At 37.1% G+C, this 16236-nt stretch overlaps 1 protein-coding gene across 3 annotated transcripts in view; it reads left to right on the top strand.

Annotated features, from left to right (window-relative positions):
* Positions 1 to 16236, top strand: part of HOMER1 (homer scaffold protein 1) — a 49047-nt gene that overhangs the window by 13410 nt on the left and 19401 nt on the right. For all 3 annotated transcript variants that reach the window (XM_053447993.1, XM_053447994.1, XM_053447995.1), the window contains 3 exons: positions 3430 to 3561; positions 4465 to 4557; positions 9147 to 9289. In XM_053447993.1, the coding sequence (XP_053303968.1) occupies positions 3430 to 3561; positions 4465 to 4557; positions 9147 to 9289 (368 nt within the window). The remainder of the gene's footprint in view (positions 1 to 3429; positions 3562 to 4464; positions 4558 to 9146; positions 9290 to 16236) is intronic.

Genomic DNA, 16236 nt, shown 5'->3' with positions numbered 1-16236 from the left:
GGCTCCATTCGCACAAAGCGGTTCGCTCTGTGCGAGTGGCTCCATTCGCACAGAGCGGTTCGCTCTGTGCGAGTGGCTCCATTCGCACAGAGCGGTTCGTGAGTGTGGGTGCAGGGCAGAGTGGGGGTGGGGGTGCAGGGCAGAGTGGGGGTGGGGGTGCAGGGCAGAGTGGGGGTGGGGGGTGCAGGGCAGGAGACTGGGTGCAGGGCAGAGTGGGGGTGGGGATGCAGGGTGTGAGTGTGGGTGCAGAGCAGAGTGGGAGACTGGGTGCAGGGCAGAGTGGGGGTGGGGATGCAGGGCAGGGTGTGAGTGTGGGTGCAGGGCAGAGTGGGTGCAGGGCAGAGTGTGAGTGTGGGGGCAGGGCAGAATGTGGGGGCAGGGCTGGGTGCAGGGCAGAGTTAGAGACTGGGTGCAGGGGCACAGTGCAAAGTGCTGGGTGCAAAGTGCCAGTGCTGGGTGCAAAGTGCCAGGGCTGGGTGCAAAGTGCTGGGTGCAAAGTGCCAGGGCTGGGTGCAAAGTGCAAAGTGCTGGTGCAAAGTGCTGAATGCTGGGTGCAAAGTGCTGGATGCAAAGTGCCAGGGCTGGGGCAAAGTGCTGGGTGCAAAGTGCTGGGTGCAAAGTGCCAGGGCTGGGTGCAAAGTGCTGGGTGCAAAGTGCAAAGTGCTGGGGCAAAGTTTCTTGAACAGTAATAGTCCACCTCTTTTCAGAATGTTTGGGGTTATTTTGTTTCATAAATATTGTGTTTGGGTTCTTGTACTTTGAAAATATTGTTTTTTATTACATCATAACAAAATAAGAATGTTAATGTAAATTTTAAGTTGTTTTTTAACATCCAGTTCATTAAATTCTTTTAAATAAACGAAAAATTTGCATATTGTTTTTTTAATCCGATTAATCGATTAATCGAAAAAATAATCGGCCGATTAATCGATTATTAAAATAATCGTTAGTTGCAGCCCTAGTTTTATCCATTTCAGTTCATAATTTAGCTCCTAAATTCCCAATTACAGCTTCTATTCCTGGGTCTCAGATTTCCTCGGTGAATTCCTGTATTGAAGCACAGATGTTGCAATGTTTGTATAATTACGGTTTCCCTTTCTGTGAATAAGATTTGCTTCGTTTGGTGTTTAAAGTATTCTAGCAAAAAATAACACATTCAATGTCATTTATGCAAGTGATTAATAGTTCTACATCTCTAGAAGTGAGAAGTAAGTGTCAGAACAGTATGCAGCCAATGGAAAATGGGAGAGTTCTCTGCTTGTCTCTTATTGGCTGACAGTCTTCCGTTCTATATTTTTAGATAGTTGTTTATAACTTTATAATCTTCTGAACTGTTCTGATTGTAATCATCCTCCTGATCTAACATTATTGTACATAAAGTAACGCTCATGGATCACAACAAGCTCCAAATATTAAAGGTGCTGTCCCACCTACTCAGCTTCCTTTAACTGAGAGAGTGGTAAATACAGTGGATCAGCCTCCCAGCTGATGTGGTTAGAGGCTAATATAGTGAGGAAACATGCATGGGATAGACTATGGCTATCCTGCACCTAAGGTGAGACTAAGGACTGACTCATTTTTAAGTCTTTATAAATAGGCAGACTAGATGAGCTGAATGGTTCTTATCAGCCCTCAATTTCTATGTTTCTATGTTCTGTCTAAGTGGCACCTTTAAGATCTGGATCTTTTAATTGCATGTGATGAACGTAAAATCTAAAGTCAAAACATTATGATCCCTAGATCGGCAGTGCAGTGGAAAATATCTAAATACGAGTTAATTGGCCTGATTAGAATAAGACAATTTTAAGTGCTTTGATAGAATATTCAAGGGGATAACAGAGCAATGTGGCAAACGGTGCCTGACGTTCAAAGTCTGTCTCCAAGCTGTCCTGTATAAATCTGTTACTGGCCCCATGGACACCCGGGGAAGCCAAGTTTCTTTATCCAGCTCCCTATTTCCTTCTCTTAGTGGCGAAGTTTAGTAAATAGACATTTTCTACTAACGGGCTGAAGATCTGAAGCATCTAAATACAAGCCACTGCGCAAATGGAGAAGTAGTAAAATATTCGTGATCTCCCATTTCAATTACCTCAGTTGTAAACATTTTTGGGAAAAAAACGTTATTTCTTCATTTCAGGTTTATCAATGCTTTATAAAATATTTCACTGTATGCTTTAACCTTTCCCAGTACGTGTTTCTATGAGCCATCAGGTTAACCAGCGGATATCCTGATTCTGTTCTGTTTTGGTGTTAAATGTTAAGCCTTCAGGGTAGAAGAAGCATTTTAATTTATTTAACAATGAGAATAAGATGGCAGTTATTTAATGTTAACGACTCGTCAGTGATACATTTCTGTGTGTATAAGCAGCTACATCCTCGTGGTGGCTTCTGTTTCCTGCATCATAGCGGACTGAGTAAAGATCTCCGTGATGCAGAAATGTCACAAATAAAACGCACGAGTAGCTATATATACAATTTATGCAAAAGGATGATATATATATATATATATCAATCACTCCATATTAAATCGGAGAACAAACATTATGCTCATTTGTTAGCTAACTCAGTTCAAATTATATATAATTATATTATATATTATATTATATATATAAAGATATTTTGATTTTGGCAGGTTGTGGCATTTATTTAGTCGTTCTCATATTAAACCCAAACAAATTCAGTTGCCAATTACTTAATAATTTCAGAAAGTGAGGAGGTTCTCAAATAAAAGGTCAAAAGATTTGAGCGGTTTTGAATTTGTTCCTTTAAGCGGATACCATCAATTTGATGAATACTTGAGAGAAAATTGGATACAAACACTGTTGTCATTGAAAGTGACAAGCCGAAGGTAAAGGCGGTGTTTGTACCGTATGTAGCTAAACTGCAGGATAAAAGTCATTTTCACGTGAAGAGCAAATAGAATCAGGGATTGGGGAGCAGGACGCTCGGGTTCCTGATTGCCCAAGATGGTGATCTGCCCCTGGTTTTGAAGCAGAGCGATTGACCCCTAGGCCTGGGCCAAGATATGTCACTCTCTCCAGGGGAGACCACGACCTGAACACTTCCTTCCTTCAAGGAAAGGGGTAAAATGGTGCCGTCTCATCCATTTGACTGTTTCATGGTCTAACCGTCGCATAGGTTGCTTGGATCTCCTCAGAAACCTGAGGACAGTGAGTCTGATTCTGGATGGAAAAGCCCTGGTGAAAATCAGTCATTGGAGCATATTGCTTTTAGTTAAATCCTTCCAATTTGCAATTAAGTGACTGAGGTGGTATTAAGGGATACCTTAACTATGCATTATGCAGGGCTAGTTCAGCTGTTCTTGAAGCAAAATCTCACATGGTTGGCAGATCATAATGCTTAGCGATGATAGCGTATGAAAATGTAATGTACATGTAGGGCTTTATCAACTCGTTTTATTTTTCCCAGGCAATAATAAATAGCACCATCAGTCCAAACATGACGTTCACTAAAACATCTCAGAAGTTTGGGCAATGGGCAGACAGCCGAGCAAACACGGTCTATGGCCTGGGATTCTCCTCAGAACATCATCTCACAAAGGTGAGTAACTCGGTAAACGATTCATGTAGAAAGTAGACATTTCTTTATGTCACGCTGGATCCATAACTCAATAGCGTTTACTAGATGTAGCCATTCTCAGGAAAATAGAAGGAAACACCACTTATTCTGCTTATTATCGCTGGGAACCTTAAGGCGCTAATTCCCTGCTAATGCCTTCATCATCATGAGCCGGCTCTGACATAAGCGATGATGAGAGGATTGCTGCTTGGTGAATACTAGCCTGTGAGTCTCACTCCCCGCATACAGCCTCGGTATTCTGCTCAGTCTCTACTAACCCCTCTCATTCATTCATTCATTATCTTTTATGTATATAGCGCCAACAATTTACGCAGCGCTTAATACAATACATATATTCAAGGGGTACGACAAGACTAGAATTGACCGACTAAGACAAACCGATACATTAGGTGGAGAGAGCCCGGCTCGCAAGCTTACAATCTATTATGTTATATATATATCAACATATGCTATGTTTTCAGGATCCATTATTTAAGCGATTTTCCAATGTATATCTAGTATTTTTGTGATAAAAATATAAATCAACAGGAGAAGCCAGTTAGCTATAACTTAAGGGTTAAAATAATGATCAAAATCCACACAGATGAAGCATATGCTATGTCTCTCCAAAGAGGATCCGCGCTGCCTTCCTGTCTGTCGATCAGTTTTGTTTCTTTTTTTTATTCCATTATTTTAACATATTATGTAAAATATATATTTTTAGCACATTGTTATTCATTTATGGGGTATATCAACAACAGTTCCACCTGTTAGGTTAAATATCCACGTGACAGGTTTATTTCCTACAATATCTCTAGAGCGATTACATGATATTCCTACAATCTGACTTTTTAAAAATGTTTGATTTCATTTTGTTTTTGGTAGTTTGCTGAAAAATTTCAGGAATTTAAAGAAGCTGCGCGGCTAGCAAAGGAGAAGTCTCAAGAAAAAATGGAGCTTACGAGTACGCCTTCACAGGTAATGTGTTTGCCAAAGCATGGATTGCTTTCTGCTGCTCAGACTTCATTAGGTTCTATTCACCTTAGGGTTAAGATGCGGCTTTTCCCATGACGTAATAATAAGGCATTTGTTACACATTGACTAATTTAGCAGGGAGTCGATCCCTTTCTTGCTGTTATGTTCCCAATGCATCTACCCGTATGTTGTGTCAACACCCTAATAGGCAGTGGTTAAATATTCATAGTCTAATATTTTGGCCATCCTATTGGGAAAATCAGTGGCACTCTGGGCACTCATCTCAAAAATGACAAAACGAGCTCATAGCACTGGCAGCTTTGGTGATGTGAAAAGGAAATTCTCAACGTCACAGCATTTATGCCAATAATTAATTTATTATGGCTGCCTATAACTTAACGGGGAGAAATAATTATGGAGGTCCAGAGAACATGAAGTAAGTGTTGTACACATACTGTGAGTTCCTAATACATATGGCATACGTAGGTTCATTTAGTACAGGTTAGTAAGCATTTTAATGAATTTTGTTATAATTCGTTAATTTGTAAGAATGTCTGATAATGAAGAAGGCTCCCAAGAAACAAATGGAAATAAAAGAAGCTCAGAATCGTCTCTCTCCATACCTTCCCCAGCGACCACTTCCATGTCTCGGTTTCCTCATAAAAAACAACTACGGTAGTTTACCCCCCGCCCCCAAAAAAGCCCTCTGAATTTCATCCAAAGCAAAATGGCTGGAAACAAAATTTGTTGTCCAAAAACAAATGGACCAGAAACATAACAAGAATGTATCCTAATCGGTTTTGGCACAGATCTATTTTTTATTCTTGGTGATTTAACAAAATCATTTAACTCAAGAGCTACTGAAACCAGAATTTTTACCAAGTAAAACGTAAAATGTAACGTTCCTGTTCTATTAAGGAGAAATGCATTTTTCTCCAAATTTAAAGATATATTTTATTCTTCATAAAAATATAAATGTATCCTTACTTTCTTAAAAATAATACTGTGTTTCATAAGGAGCTGATTTTAAAGACAAAAATCTCCAGAAAAACTATTCTTATTTTGTATTTATATAAAAGGCTTTTGGATTGTGAAACTTTTGTTAGTACAGCCAATCCTCATTATATTGACCTATTAATACGGTAATATTGAGGACACTATGGTACTTTAGTTACTTTTCCCTGAAAAACTATTCCTGGTGTAATATTTTATGATTCCAAAAGCTTTGTGCATTTGTACCATAATGTATCGCCCATCTGAAAAAGAAATTGCCCCTAAACTTAATAATTGGTTGTTCCAACCTTGGCGGTAACAACTGCAATCATACGAAAACTGTCAATGAGTCTTTTACATCGCTGTGGAGGAATTTTGGCCAGTCTTCTTGGCAGAATTGTTGTAATTCAGCGACATTGGAGGTTTTTCGAGCGTAACCTGTCTGTTTAAGGTCATGCCTCAGCATCTCAATTGGATTCAAGCCAAGACATTTTCTAGACCACTTCAAAACCTTCCTTTTGTTTCTTTTGAGCCATTCAGAGGTGGACTTGCCTGTGTGCTTCGGATCCTTGTCCTGCTGTATAACCCAACTAAGAGAACAATTCATAGTTTCATCAATTATAGCAAATCACCCAAGTCCTGAAGCATTAAAGCACCCCCGGACCATCACACTACCACCATTGTGTTTGTCCGTTGGTATGATATTGGTATGAGCTTTACACCAGATGTAAAGGGACCTTTGTCTTCCAAAAAAAAGTTCCTCTTTTGACTCCTCAGTCCATGGAATATTATCCCCAAAGTTATTTTTGGTCAGCAGTAGTCTTCTTGCAACTCCCCATGGATGATATTTTTGCACAGTCTCTTTCTTATTGTGGAATTGTGAACACTGACCCTAACTGAGGAAGTGAGGCCGGCAGTTCTTTAGTCTGGATTCTTCTGTGACCTCCTGGATGAGATAGTTGATGGGCTCTTGGACGGACTTTGGTAGTCGGCCACTCCTGAGAAGGTTCAGCACTGTTCCTAGTTTCCTCCATTTGTAGATAATGGCTCTCACTGAGGTTTGATGGAGTCCCAGAGCCTTAGAAATGGCTTTGTAACCCTTTCCAGACTGATAGATGTCAATGACTTTGTCTCTAATGTTTTTGAAATGCTTAGATCGCTGCATCATGTGCTGCTTTTTGAGATCTTTTAGACCACGTCATTTTGCAATGCAGGTTCATGTTAATGATTATTAGATTCCGCAGGGCTGGCAGTAATCACGCCTGGGTGTGTCTAGTGAAACTGAACCCAATTATCAATTACATTTGGTTAATTGGTTCAGTTGGTAACTAACGGGGTGGTTATTTTATCATATAGGGCCAGGTAGGGTAGGATAGGATTCAAAACTGCATTTTGTGTTTACTCGGATTATCTTTGCCTAATACTAACATTATTTGGATAATCTGAAACATTTAAGTTTGCCAAATATGCAAACATTTTAGAAGGGGAAGGGCAAATACATTCTGACAGAGTTAACATTGTTTACACTTAAAGCTGTTTATACATGGTTGCTGAGAATACTTTCATGTTTATAATCAGCTTGTGTTTTATTGGTGGTCCTGTGATCGTTTGCGGAGTCAGCATACGTATGATATATGCCTGGAAGCCAACAGCCTGTGTTTCGTTGGATAGATCAAAAAGATACTCCTCCTTCCAGAAACGAAAAAATATTTTAGTTATTACTTAAACAAACTGTAGTATATTGATATTCCTACGTATGCAAGAACACTGGAGATGTAAAAGCTATGCGGGCCTCGCTGTATTTACAGAATATCGACAAGTTCCTTGGTGATGTAATGTTAAAAGTAACTTTCTACAATGTAAGAAATGTGAATAGACATACGGCATACAGGAAAGAGGGGAAGGCCCTGCTTTTGTGAGCCTACAGTGTTTTAGGAGACCATTTTATCTGCATATTGACTTATGAACTAATCTGATTTGGCGCATGCACAGTCATCGTATAATGTAAACTTGCATATGCTCATTATAGAATAGAACATTATTTAATAGCCATTTCAGCTTTAAGTCTACCTCCTGAAAACAGCAACTAATTGATAGGTTTGCATTCATTATTCACTATCTCCTTGCATTAACTATGCGTTGTACAGGAGTAACTCTTCTTCCATTAGAAAGTTGGAGTTGACATTTAATAACATATAATAAAAAATTTACAAGGCCAAAACATGATCAAGATTAACTTGCCCATTACTTAGTAAAAAATAAAACCCAAGGAGAAACAAATTAGAGTAATCCATTTTAAGAGATTTTACATTCTTAGTGTATCTAAGTAAAGTAAGTAAACCCCCCTGATTTTTATTTATTTTTAATTTTTGAATATATTTTATATTTGAATATGATTGTTGGACTTTCCTAACATATTTGGGACTACTGGCAGCGTCCCCATTCACAAGGAGGATATATGTAGCATGTTAAAATCATACAAGGGGTATTTTTGGGGGGATATATTCTAAAATGGTCCTAGTGGAGAGAAACCATTACAACCCAGTTCCTGTTTTTGTAGATATTGAGTCAAAATACTATTTGAACAGACACATAATTTAATTCTGCTTTCATTTTTTTTAAAGATGGTTTCTGCTCCATCCAATTTACTCTTTCTAATTGAAGACCATTTGCCTCTGACATCTGTCCGTATCTTGTTGCATATAATACATTGGTTCTGGTCCAGATCTTAGGTGTCCAAATTGACTGGGATGAACTAATGGCAGTTGGCATGGCGGAGCCAGATATTGAGGGCCTGCTGATGCTAAATTGTAATCCAATTAAGTAGACGATGGGCCCATTTATTATACTCTTGTACAGAGAGGAACATACTTTTGTTGCCCAGCATCCACATTATTTTGCTGAAAAATACTTTACAATCGTGCATTAAGCACGCCATATTGGTTTCTTATTATGGGTAGTAGCGTTCTTCTTTCAGGAACAGGAGATTATTATTATTATTATTATACAAACTTGTATATGAGTTTTCAGGATGGCTCTTTTAGGATGCTCTAGAAAAAAGGTAGTGAATAATTTATACCTCTTTACATTATACTTTAAATACAATATGGATTTAAGTGCGGTGGTATAGCCAACGCGTGCCCACATCGTGCCATCCTGTAATGAAGTGTGGGGTACTTGGCCTCCGAGCTACTCGTTGTTTATTAGCTGATTTCGTGTCATGGGAAATGTAGTTTAATAGGCAGAAATATTACTCTAAGCCAGGGGTGTCCAACCTGTGGCCCTCCAGCTGCTGCAGGACTACGTCTCCCATAATGCTCTTTCAGCTAAGGGCCTGGCTGAGGAGTATGGGAGATGTAGTCCTGCAGCAGCTGGAGGGCCACAGGTTGGACACCCCTGCTGTAAGCCGTTACAATGAGTCTTTTCATAAGGACTCCAAAGTGTTGAACATATTGTTTTTGGAAGTGCATTAAATTGTACTTAGTATCAAAAAAGGTAAAAAAAAAAAAAAAGGCTGAGACATTGGTTTTCTTTCTGTTTTTTCTTCTTAGAAATTATGCATTTTCTTAAAGCTAATTTCTTCTTTCGTGTGTTTTAAGGAATCGGCTGGAGGGGACATCCAATCTCCTTTAACGCCAGAAAGTATCAATGGAACAGATGATGAACGAACCACTCCAGAAGTAACGCAAAACTCTGAACCAAGGGCTGAACCTACGCAGAATGCATTACCATTTACACATAGGTACCAATTCCATTCCCAAATCCTGATTAACTGACTGTCTGGCAGGCGTAAGCAGAGTCTTGTGCTCCTGTCATATGTAGATCTGCATGTATTGGCATTCAGGGTCCGCACGTGTCAGATAAACAGAGGTCGAGGACATAATGGGGAGAAGACCAATAATTCTCCTGCAAAGTTTGGCAATTGGTCTATTTAAGGCAATTTAAAGTTATAAAAATAAAAAGGTGACAGAATTTTTAATTCACAAGTGTTATTTAGATTTTACACATTGAAACTGAAGTTTACACTGAAGTTACACTGATGCTGCATTTACCATTAATTATCTGTGCCAATCTAGAAAGAATTAATTAAAATAATAATTATTACTTATTATTGTAATTACTAGAGGTTTATTAATTGGACAGATTTTTTTTTATTTAGCTTTTAGAAAAAAGATGAATTACTTTGCATGCTCTGCATGTGTTTAATGCAGGTTTGTTCTTCCTTGACCTTTTGGTGTCCTTTTTAATAATTGATAGGGATTTCTATTTTAGAAAAAGGACCTGTTTCCGGGAAGTGCTGATTGCAATTTTTTGAAAATGTTTACTAAACACTTATTTGTGTCTTGTACGAAGTGTTGCGTTCCTATTTCTAGAACATTTTATAGAAATAGGTTCAGCGTTGAGTAACGTTCTAGTTAAAATATTTTTGCACATTTTGCGAATTGTGAAATTACCTCTTTTTAATTTAAGGGACGTGAAATACAAACATTATGTAGCATTTATTATATTAAGAGAATTATCAATTATTATTATTAATTAAGAGAATATATACCATATTTTTATACAAATTGTTTCGCATGAATTCTGTGTAGTTATAGAATTGGGTCTAGATTTTTTGGAACTAGAAAGTATTGTATTTTTGTGCCTCCAATTTTAATGCAAACCATGTAGCATTGATATGGCTTTTATCACTGAAAATGTGCTAGTATTTATTATTGAAGCACCTGTAAAAATGTATCTTACTGGTGGCGTTTGGCAAAGTACCGGTAGCAATTCACATTTTATGGGAAGAAAAAGAGATGTGACCTCCTAAAGAACACAATATTTGCAGAATGTTCAAATTAAGAGTATAAATATTGTTTGCTTTTTAAAATTAATACTTTTTCAGAAGGCTAACATATTTCTTAGAGTGATCACGTAAAAAAATCAGATTTGTCCTAGTGGCTATTACGAAATAAAACAAAAAGTCCAGATCTATTTTATGGATAATCTCTATTTTCATGTTAAAAGATGTTAAAGTAAGATCTATAGGACCCCTACCCCAAACCAATGTGCTGTAGGCAGTAGGTAGAACCCAGAGAGACCGTCACGGCCAGTGAGCCTATAGGATACAGAAAGGGAGGTTTGATAATAATTTATATTTTTATTATTATTTATATTATATTTGTTTCATGCTGTAAAACATTGTTAGCTGCTTGGACCAAATTAAAATAATAATTTAGAATTTATGTATATTTTTTAAGCATGGGTATTAAGTTCTTGACAGAGTAGTTGCCTTGGCAGCAAACATTGTTTTAAAGTATTACAAACCCTCTAATGTAAACGTTAATAACTCTCTGATTATTTATCATAGTGTGTAAAAGTTTGTGTAAAAATACATGAGAGTAGATGGTAAAATTTAATAGTAACGAATGACCTGCAGATAGAAGAGATTGGTGTTAAGGGGCAAAAATGATCCCTAAATGAATGTAAACCAGGTCAATGTTATATATATATATATATATATATATATATATATATATATATATATATATATATACATATATATATATATATATATATACAGATCTCCAGTAGAATTGCACAAAGCTCTGGTTTGATCTTCATTCTTTCATGTACAAGTGGTCATTTTCAACCCCACAAAGTCTAATCTAACTGCAGTTTTTTTTTTACTCTTATTATGAATGAATATAATCTTTCACTAAAACCACCAATACCAGAGTGATGATTAATTACAAATTTGTGTGTGTCGCAGTATACCCATTGATTCATGTTTTACAAGGAACAGAGCGGAGAACATACTTCTCTTTAGGGGTCATCGCAATAGAGCCTGCCCCTGCTACCGCTAAGAATGTTCTGCTGCACATAAAGGGTTAAATATACTAAAGATCACAATTCTCAGTTTGGTCTCAAAAGCTTTTTTTTAATGGCATATTTAATTGCCTGCTTGCATATACGATATATATATGATAAGATCGGCTTATCAGTGTCTAGTTGAACCATATTGTGAAAGTTAAAAAGACAAATCCATTTAAAAAATATTCTGGTATTTGTAACAAAATGTAATGCTTGGTTATTTAACCGCTAGAGCATGGCTTTCTGGCTCTAATTGTTCTTCATGGTCTGAATTATTGGTAATTTATTTTAATAATGAAAATAATGTTGAAACATCGGAAAGATTTACTTTCTATCATTTTACTTCATTTATTAAAGAGGGCTCTGCGACAGCATTTCTTACTTTATGCATGTTAAAATGTTATTTTGCGAGTGTTTCCAGTTATTCTAGCAATATATTCCATGTATGTAATTATTGTGGCTATAAATTGCTCCAAATACTTTGTCTCTTTCTCAGCCGGAAGCAATAATTGAACTGAAATATTTTGCCAAAGCTATGTGTCTGCCGCCATGTCTGATGTTACATTTGAATGTATAGCATAGGCTGGTGCTGCTCTTTCGAGCCCTTTGAATATTTCACATGGACTTGTGAAAATGAATTAGAATGGTGAACAGTTCTCAGGAAAGACTACGGGGTCTCAATATGTAGAGCTTGCAGTAGAGACGAAGAAACATTTAAGTACATAAAGGGATTTAACAAAGTACAGGAGGGAAGTTTATTTTAAAGGAGGAGAAATGTTACAACCAGACATAATAATCTAAAACTAAATGGTTTAGATGTTTTATGAGGAAGTTTTACTTTACACGGCGAGTAGAGCAGAATCTCAGTGATGGCCAATATAGCGAGGGAATGTAAACATACACGGGGTGGTCATAAAGCTATACCGAATCTATGACAAGGCCGAGGCCTGGTTTGAGTCTTTACAGCAGGAGAAATGGGTAGACCAGATGGGCCCACTGGTTCCGATCTGCTGAAATGATTAAAAAAATGAGAACTTTGCGAAAATATGATTAGTTCCAGACTCATCTTATGCTTATAAAAACTAATTCTGGTGCTGAATACAGAAATCGTAGCATGCATTTTATATTGTTTTCTTTGGTGACCACAGCACAATACGCAGTTCCAGTTTCTATGGTAATTGCACCACTTTGCGTCTGGCTAGATATACAAATAAAATAATAATGAATAATGTTGAACTGTTTTGTAGTGATATGTGTTTGGTTTTTACATATGTGTTAGTATGTGTGCTTGGTAAATGTTTCCATTGCTCCTCTAACAGTTGATGTATAGTTTGGGGTTCATAGATCAAGAATAAGATAACTCAAGTATGACTTTTCTTTGGAGCTAACAATGGAAATTTCATCATCACACAATATTATGACCATGTAGAAATAACCCTAAATAAACAAATTAAAGGGTTAGAGCCCCAAAAATAAATACTGCACAGTAATAGCGTTATGGCGTTATTGTAAGGGCTGGTTTTACCCTTGGCCTGGAATACAGAAGACTCGTTCAGCAATGTGAAAAGGAAATTATTTAAAATAGAGTTCATTCGCAATGTGCGCAAATCAAGCCGGACGGGCCAACTGGTTTGGTATGAAAACGTTTTCTTTTGCCACAGAAGAGGATACCAAACACATAACAGGGCAACATGTTTAGGAAGTATGCATTCGTAGTAAGTTCTCAGATTAGATAAATGCTGCTTTTTTATTTTGTTGATCATTGTTTTGTTGAAATCAGTGTCACTACAGCCACGAAAAATTGATTATGGCAGAAATGGTAGCAGAGAATTGGGAAATGTAAATGTAAAATGTAGGGTACATACATTTGCTTTTTTCCGACTCTTGGGTAAATCCTTTGCAAAATAAATCCTTTGGGAAATTTAATGCAATAAATGCGTTGAAAGTTTCGGTAAATATTAACAACAAAATCACGCCTGTTAGGGGATATAATAAATGTAAATATATTAATGCCAATTACTATTAGTTACCATCGTCACCAGTGCTGTATAGCATTAAAGCACAGGGTAACCAGATACCTCCCTTAATTGGGATACCTATAAAAACTTTGTGCAGAGCAACAAATGCAGCCATGTAGCATAAATTAACCATATTATTAAAGCAGGTATTAAAATAATATTCACTCATTCATAAAAATTCACTCATTCATATTTTTTTAACTGTTAGATAATTCAATTTCCTAGGTAAATATATATATATATATGTGTGTCAAATGGAGTCTGTATCTGCCACTACTATCATATTCTCTTATAAAAAATAATTTTTTTAATTAAAAATCATCATTTCACCTTCTGAAAGAAAGCAATTTATTACGGATTGGAATTCTTATTTTCCGCAAGATAAATGTTGCCGTTCTGGGGCATAGTCGGTAAGCACCCAATGGCCGTTGGACTCCCACTCCTGTCACTTTCAGCTAGCTTCTTAGAAAAGTCTCTGCTTCTATTTAAAATCTAAAAAGCCCGGACTGTATCATGCAGCGGTTTATGGACAAAATGAAAAGGACACAAATGCATTTTATATTGTGTTTTGTATTGTGATGGTGATGCGTAACTAGAAAACCTTTTTTTTTAATGGACAAATGCTGTATCTTATCAGTTTCTTCCTTGCGTTGATCAAGCATTTTGCTGCTAACATTAATCAGAAATGTAGGTTATTAAACTTCATTAATGCAAAATACATCCCGGGTAGTCTTTTCTTTGAGCGTGGAGCACTTTTTGTTGGATCTAAAATAATAGGTACTTTACGATTAGGATCAAAGGTTTACACTAAATTTTTAAACACTTCTATTCGAATAATAAATTTGACGACCATAATGTATAATTAAAAGGAGTTTAATTTTTGCAACTTTTTGCTGCTAAGAGCAAATCATCAATTTTATATGATGCCGTGTTTGAAGACAAGGCCCTGAAGAAAATGTTCAAGTGTACTAAATGCCATCATTTGCAGTGCCCTTTTGGTTAATATAGGTCTTGAGTCTCAACCTTAGTACTTTAATTCCAATAGCAACTTCCATAATGACACATGAGATGATCTGCATTGAAGATTAGCAACTTCTTCTATTGATTAAATTTTTTTTTAGCATGTACTATGAACATAATTTTAGAAGTGAAGATTACTTTCACAGTATTAATATACAGCTTCTTACCACCAATTGAGAAATTGGGCCACCCAAGCAATAGCTTACCAGGTTATGTAGACAGAGAACCTGTAATTAAGGAATTCCAACTATATGCAGGGCCAGCATTATAGCCACTAGGCACATATTCTACAGGTGCTCCCTCAACCTACTGAGGTCCCACTTTGTTGGGCACAGTTGAGGTGAGGATGACACATGGCTAACAGTGGATGTGGTGGGCTAATGGATGGAAAAGAGAACTTGGTAAGAATAACAATTGCATATGGAGCAGTGGACCAAGTCACAGTACCATTAGCAGAGCTCATTGACCACCCACTCATTGCAATTAGATGCTCACTGAAAATAAGTGGCAGCAATGGACGCTCCATTCAATATACTTCTTCGAATCAGTTTTAAAACGTATTCAATGACATTCACTATCATTCATATGCTCTTGATGTGAAACACAGTGGGCATTTCTGGCTTAAAGGTCTTTCCTTCTAACTTAATGGGTAAATAGATTTGGCCCAGCCCAGACCCACCCTATTCTGGTTTCCAGGTACAAACAACCTTACTATGACATCTTCAAACTATCTTGTTACAACCACTGTTTCAGTTCAATTATAGTGGTTTTATTAAGCTTCTGTTTGCCCCGAAAGTGTTGAAGTGTTTTTAAAGAGTGCTTCTGTATATTTACACTTACAGCTCAGCAGCTACATTGCTATGCCTTCAGAGTATTGTTTGGTGTGTGTTCTATTATTTTAAGCATGATGTTTTTTTCCACCAAATAAATTTTCTAATTATGCCTTGAAGAAGAGCATGTTTTTGTGGGTGCGCTGTGGAGAGGAGCATACTTGGCTAAGACCCACCAACAACCATTTACCATCAACTTCTTTATTCCATGTTCACCCCCCATACTGTCTATTTTGTGGTCCCATTAATATTTTAGGTGGTCGGAGTACCTGTAGGCTTTGAATTGTTGGGTAACTGTGAAGCAAGTCTTGCCTTAACTGGAACTGTAGTAATGCAGATAATAAGGCTTATATGAAGACTCAGTTTGTAAGAATAGTAATCCCTATATAAACCATCGCAAAAATATGAGACCTAGGACGCATAACTTCATCTTTTGAAAAGATGGTTACATTTACAACGTGTAACTATAGATAACTAAAGTGCAGGTAACAGAAACCTTGAAAAAACTGTTCTCTAAACTTTTAACTCAATAATGTTATGCATACAAGTGTCTCTATAGCATCCCACAGAATGCTTCATTTATGAGAACTATAAGTTGGGTTCCGGTGGTGATAAGACCACTTTTCATCAGAATCATTTTTTATACTGTATATAACTCCCTCTGAGTTCCTTGGGGTGAGCAGCCTGTTGAGAAGATATCTAGCACACTCCCCAACGGTGTAAAATCAGCCTCCTATGAGACCAATTAAATATGCTGTTTACTGACCTTGTAAGAGTTTTGGGACATATGGGAATACACATACCTGCCATGCAACAAAATACAATTCTGTGCTAATATGTGGTAATGGTTACATAATGATCCCAAAATCTCTCTATAACAAGGAGACAATCACATGCCAGTCAATTGGTAGCTTTCCAACTGTTAATAATCTACACATCACATGGTCTTCAGTCAGTGTGGTGGT

This window comes from Spea bombifrons, chromosome 1 (assembly GCF_027358695.1).
Source record: "Spea bombifrons isolate aSpeBom1 chromosome 1, aSpeBom1.2.pri, whole genome shotgun sequence".
Taxonomy (NCBI): Eukaryota; Metazoa; Chordata; class Amphibia; order Anura; family Pelobatidae; genus Spea; species Spea bombifrons.
This window is presented reverse-complemented; position numbering and strand designations above follow the sequence as displayed.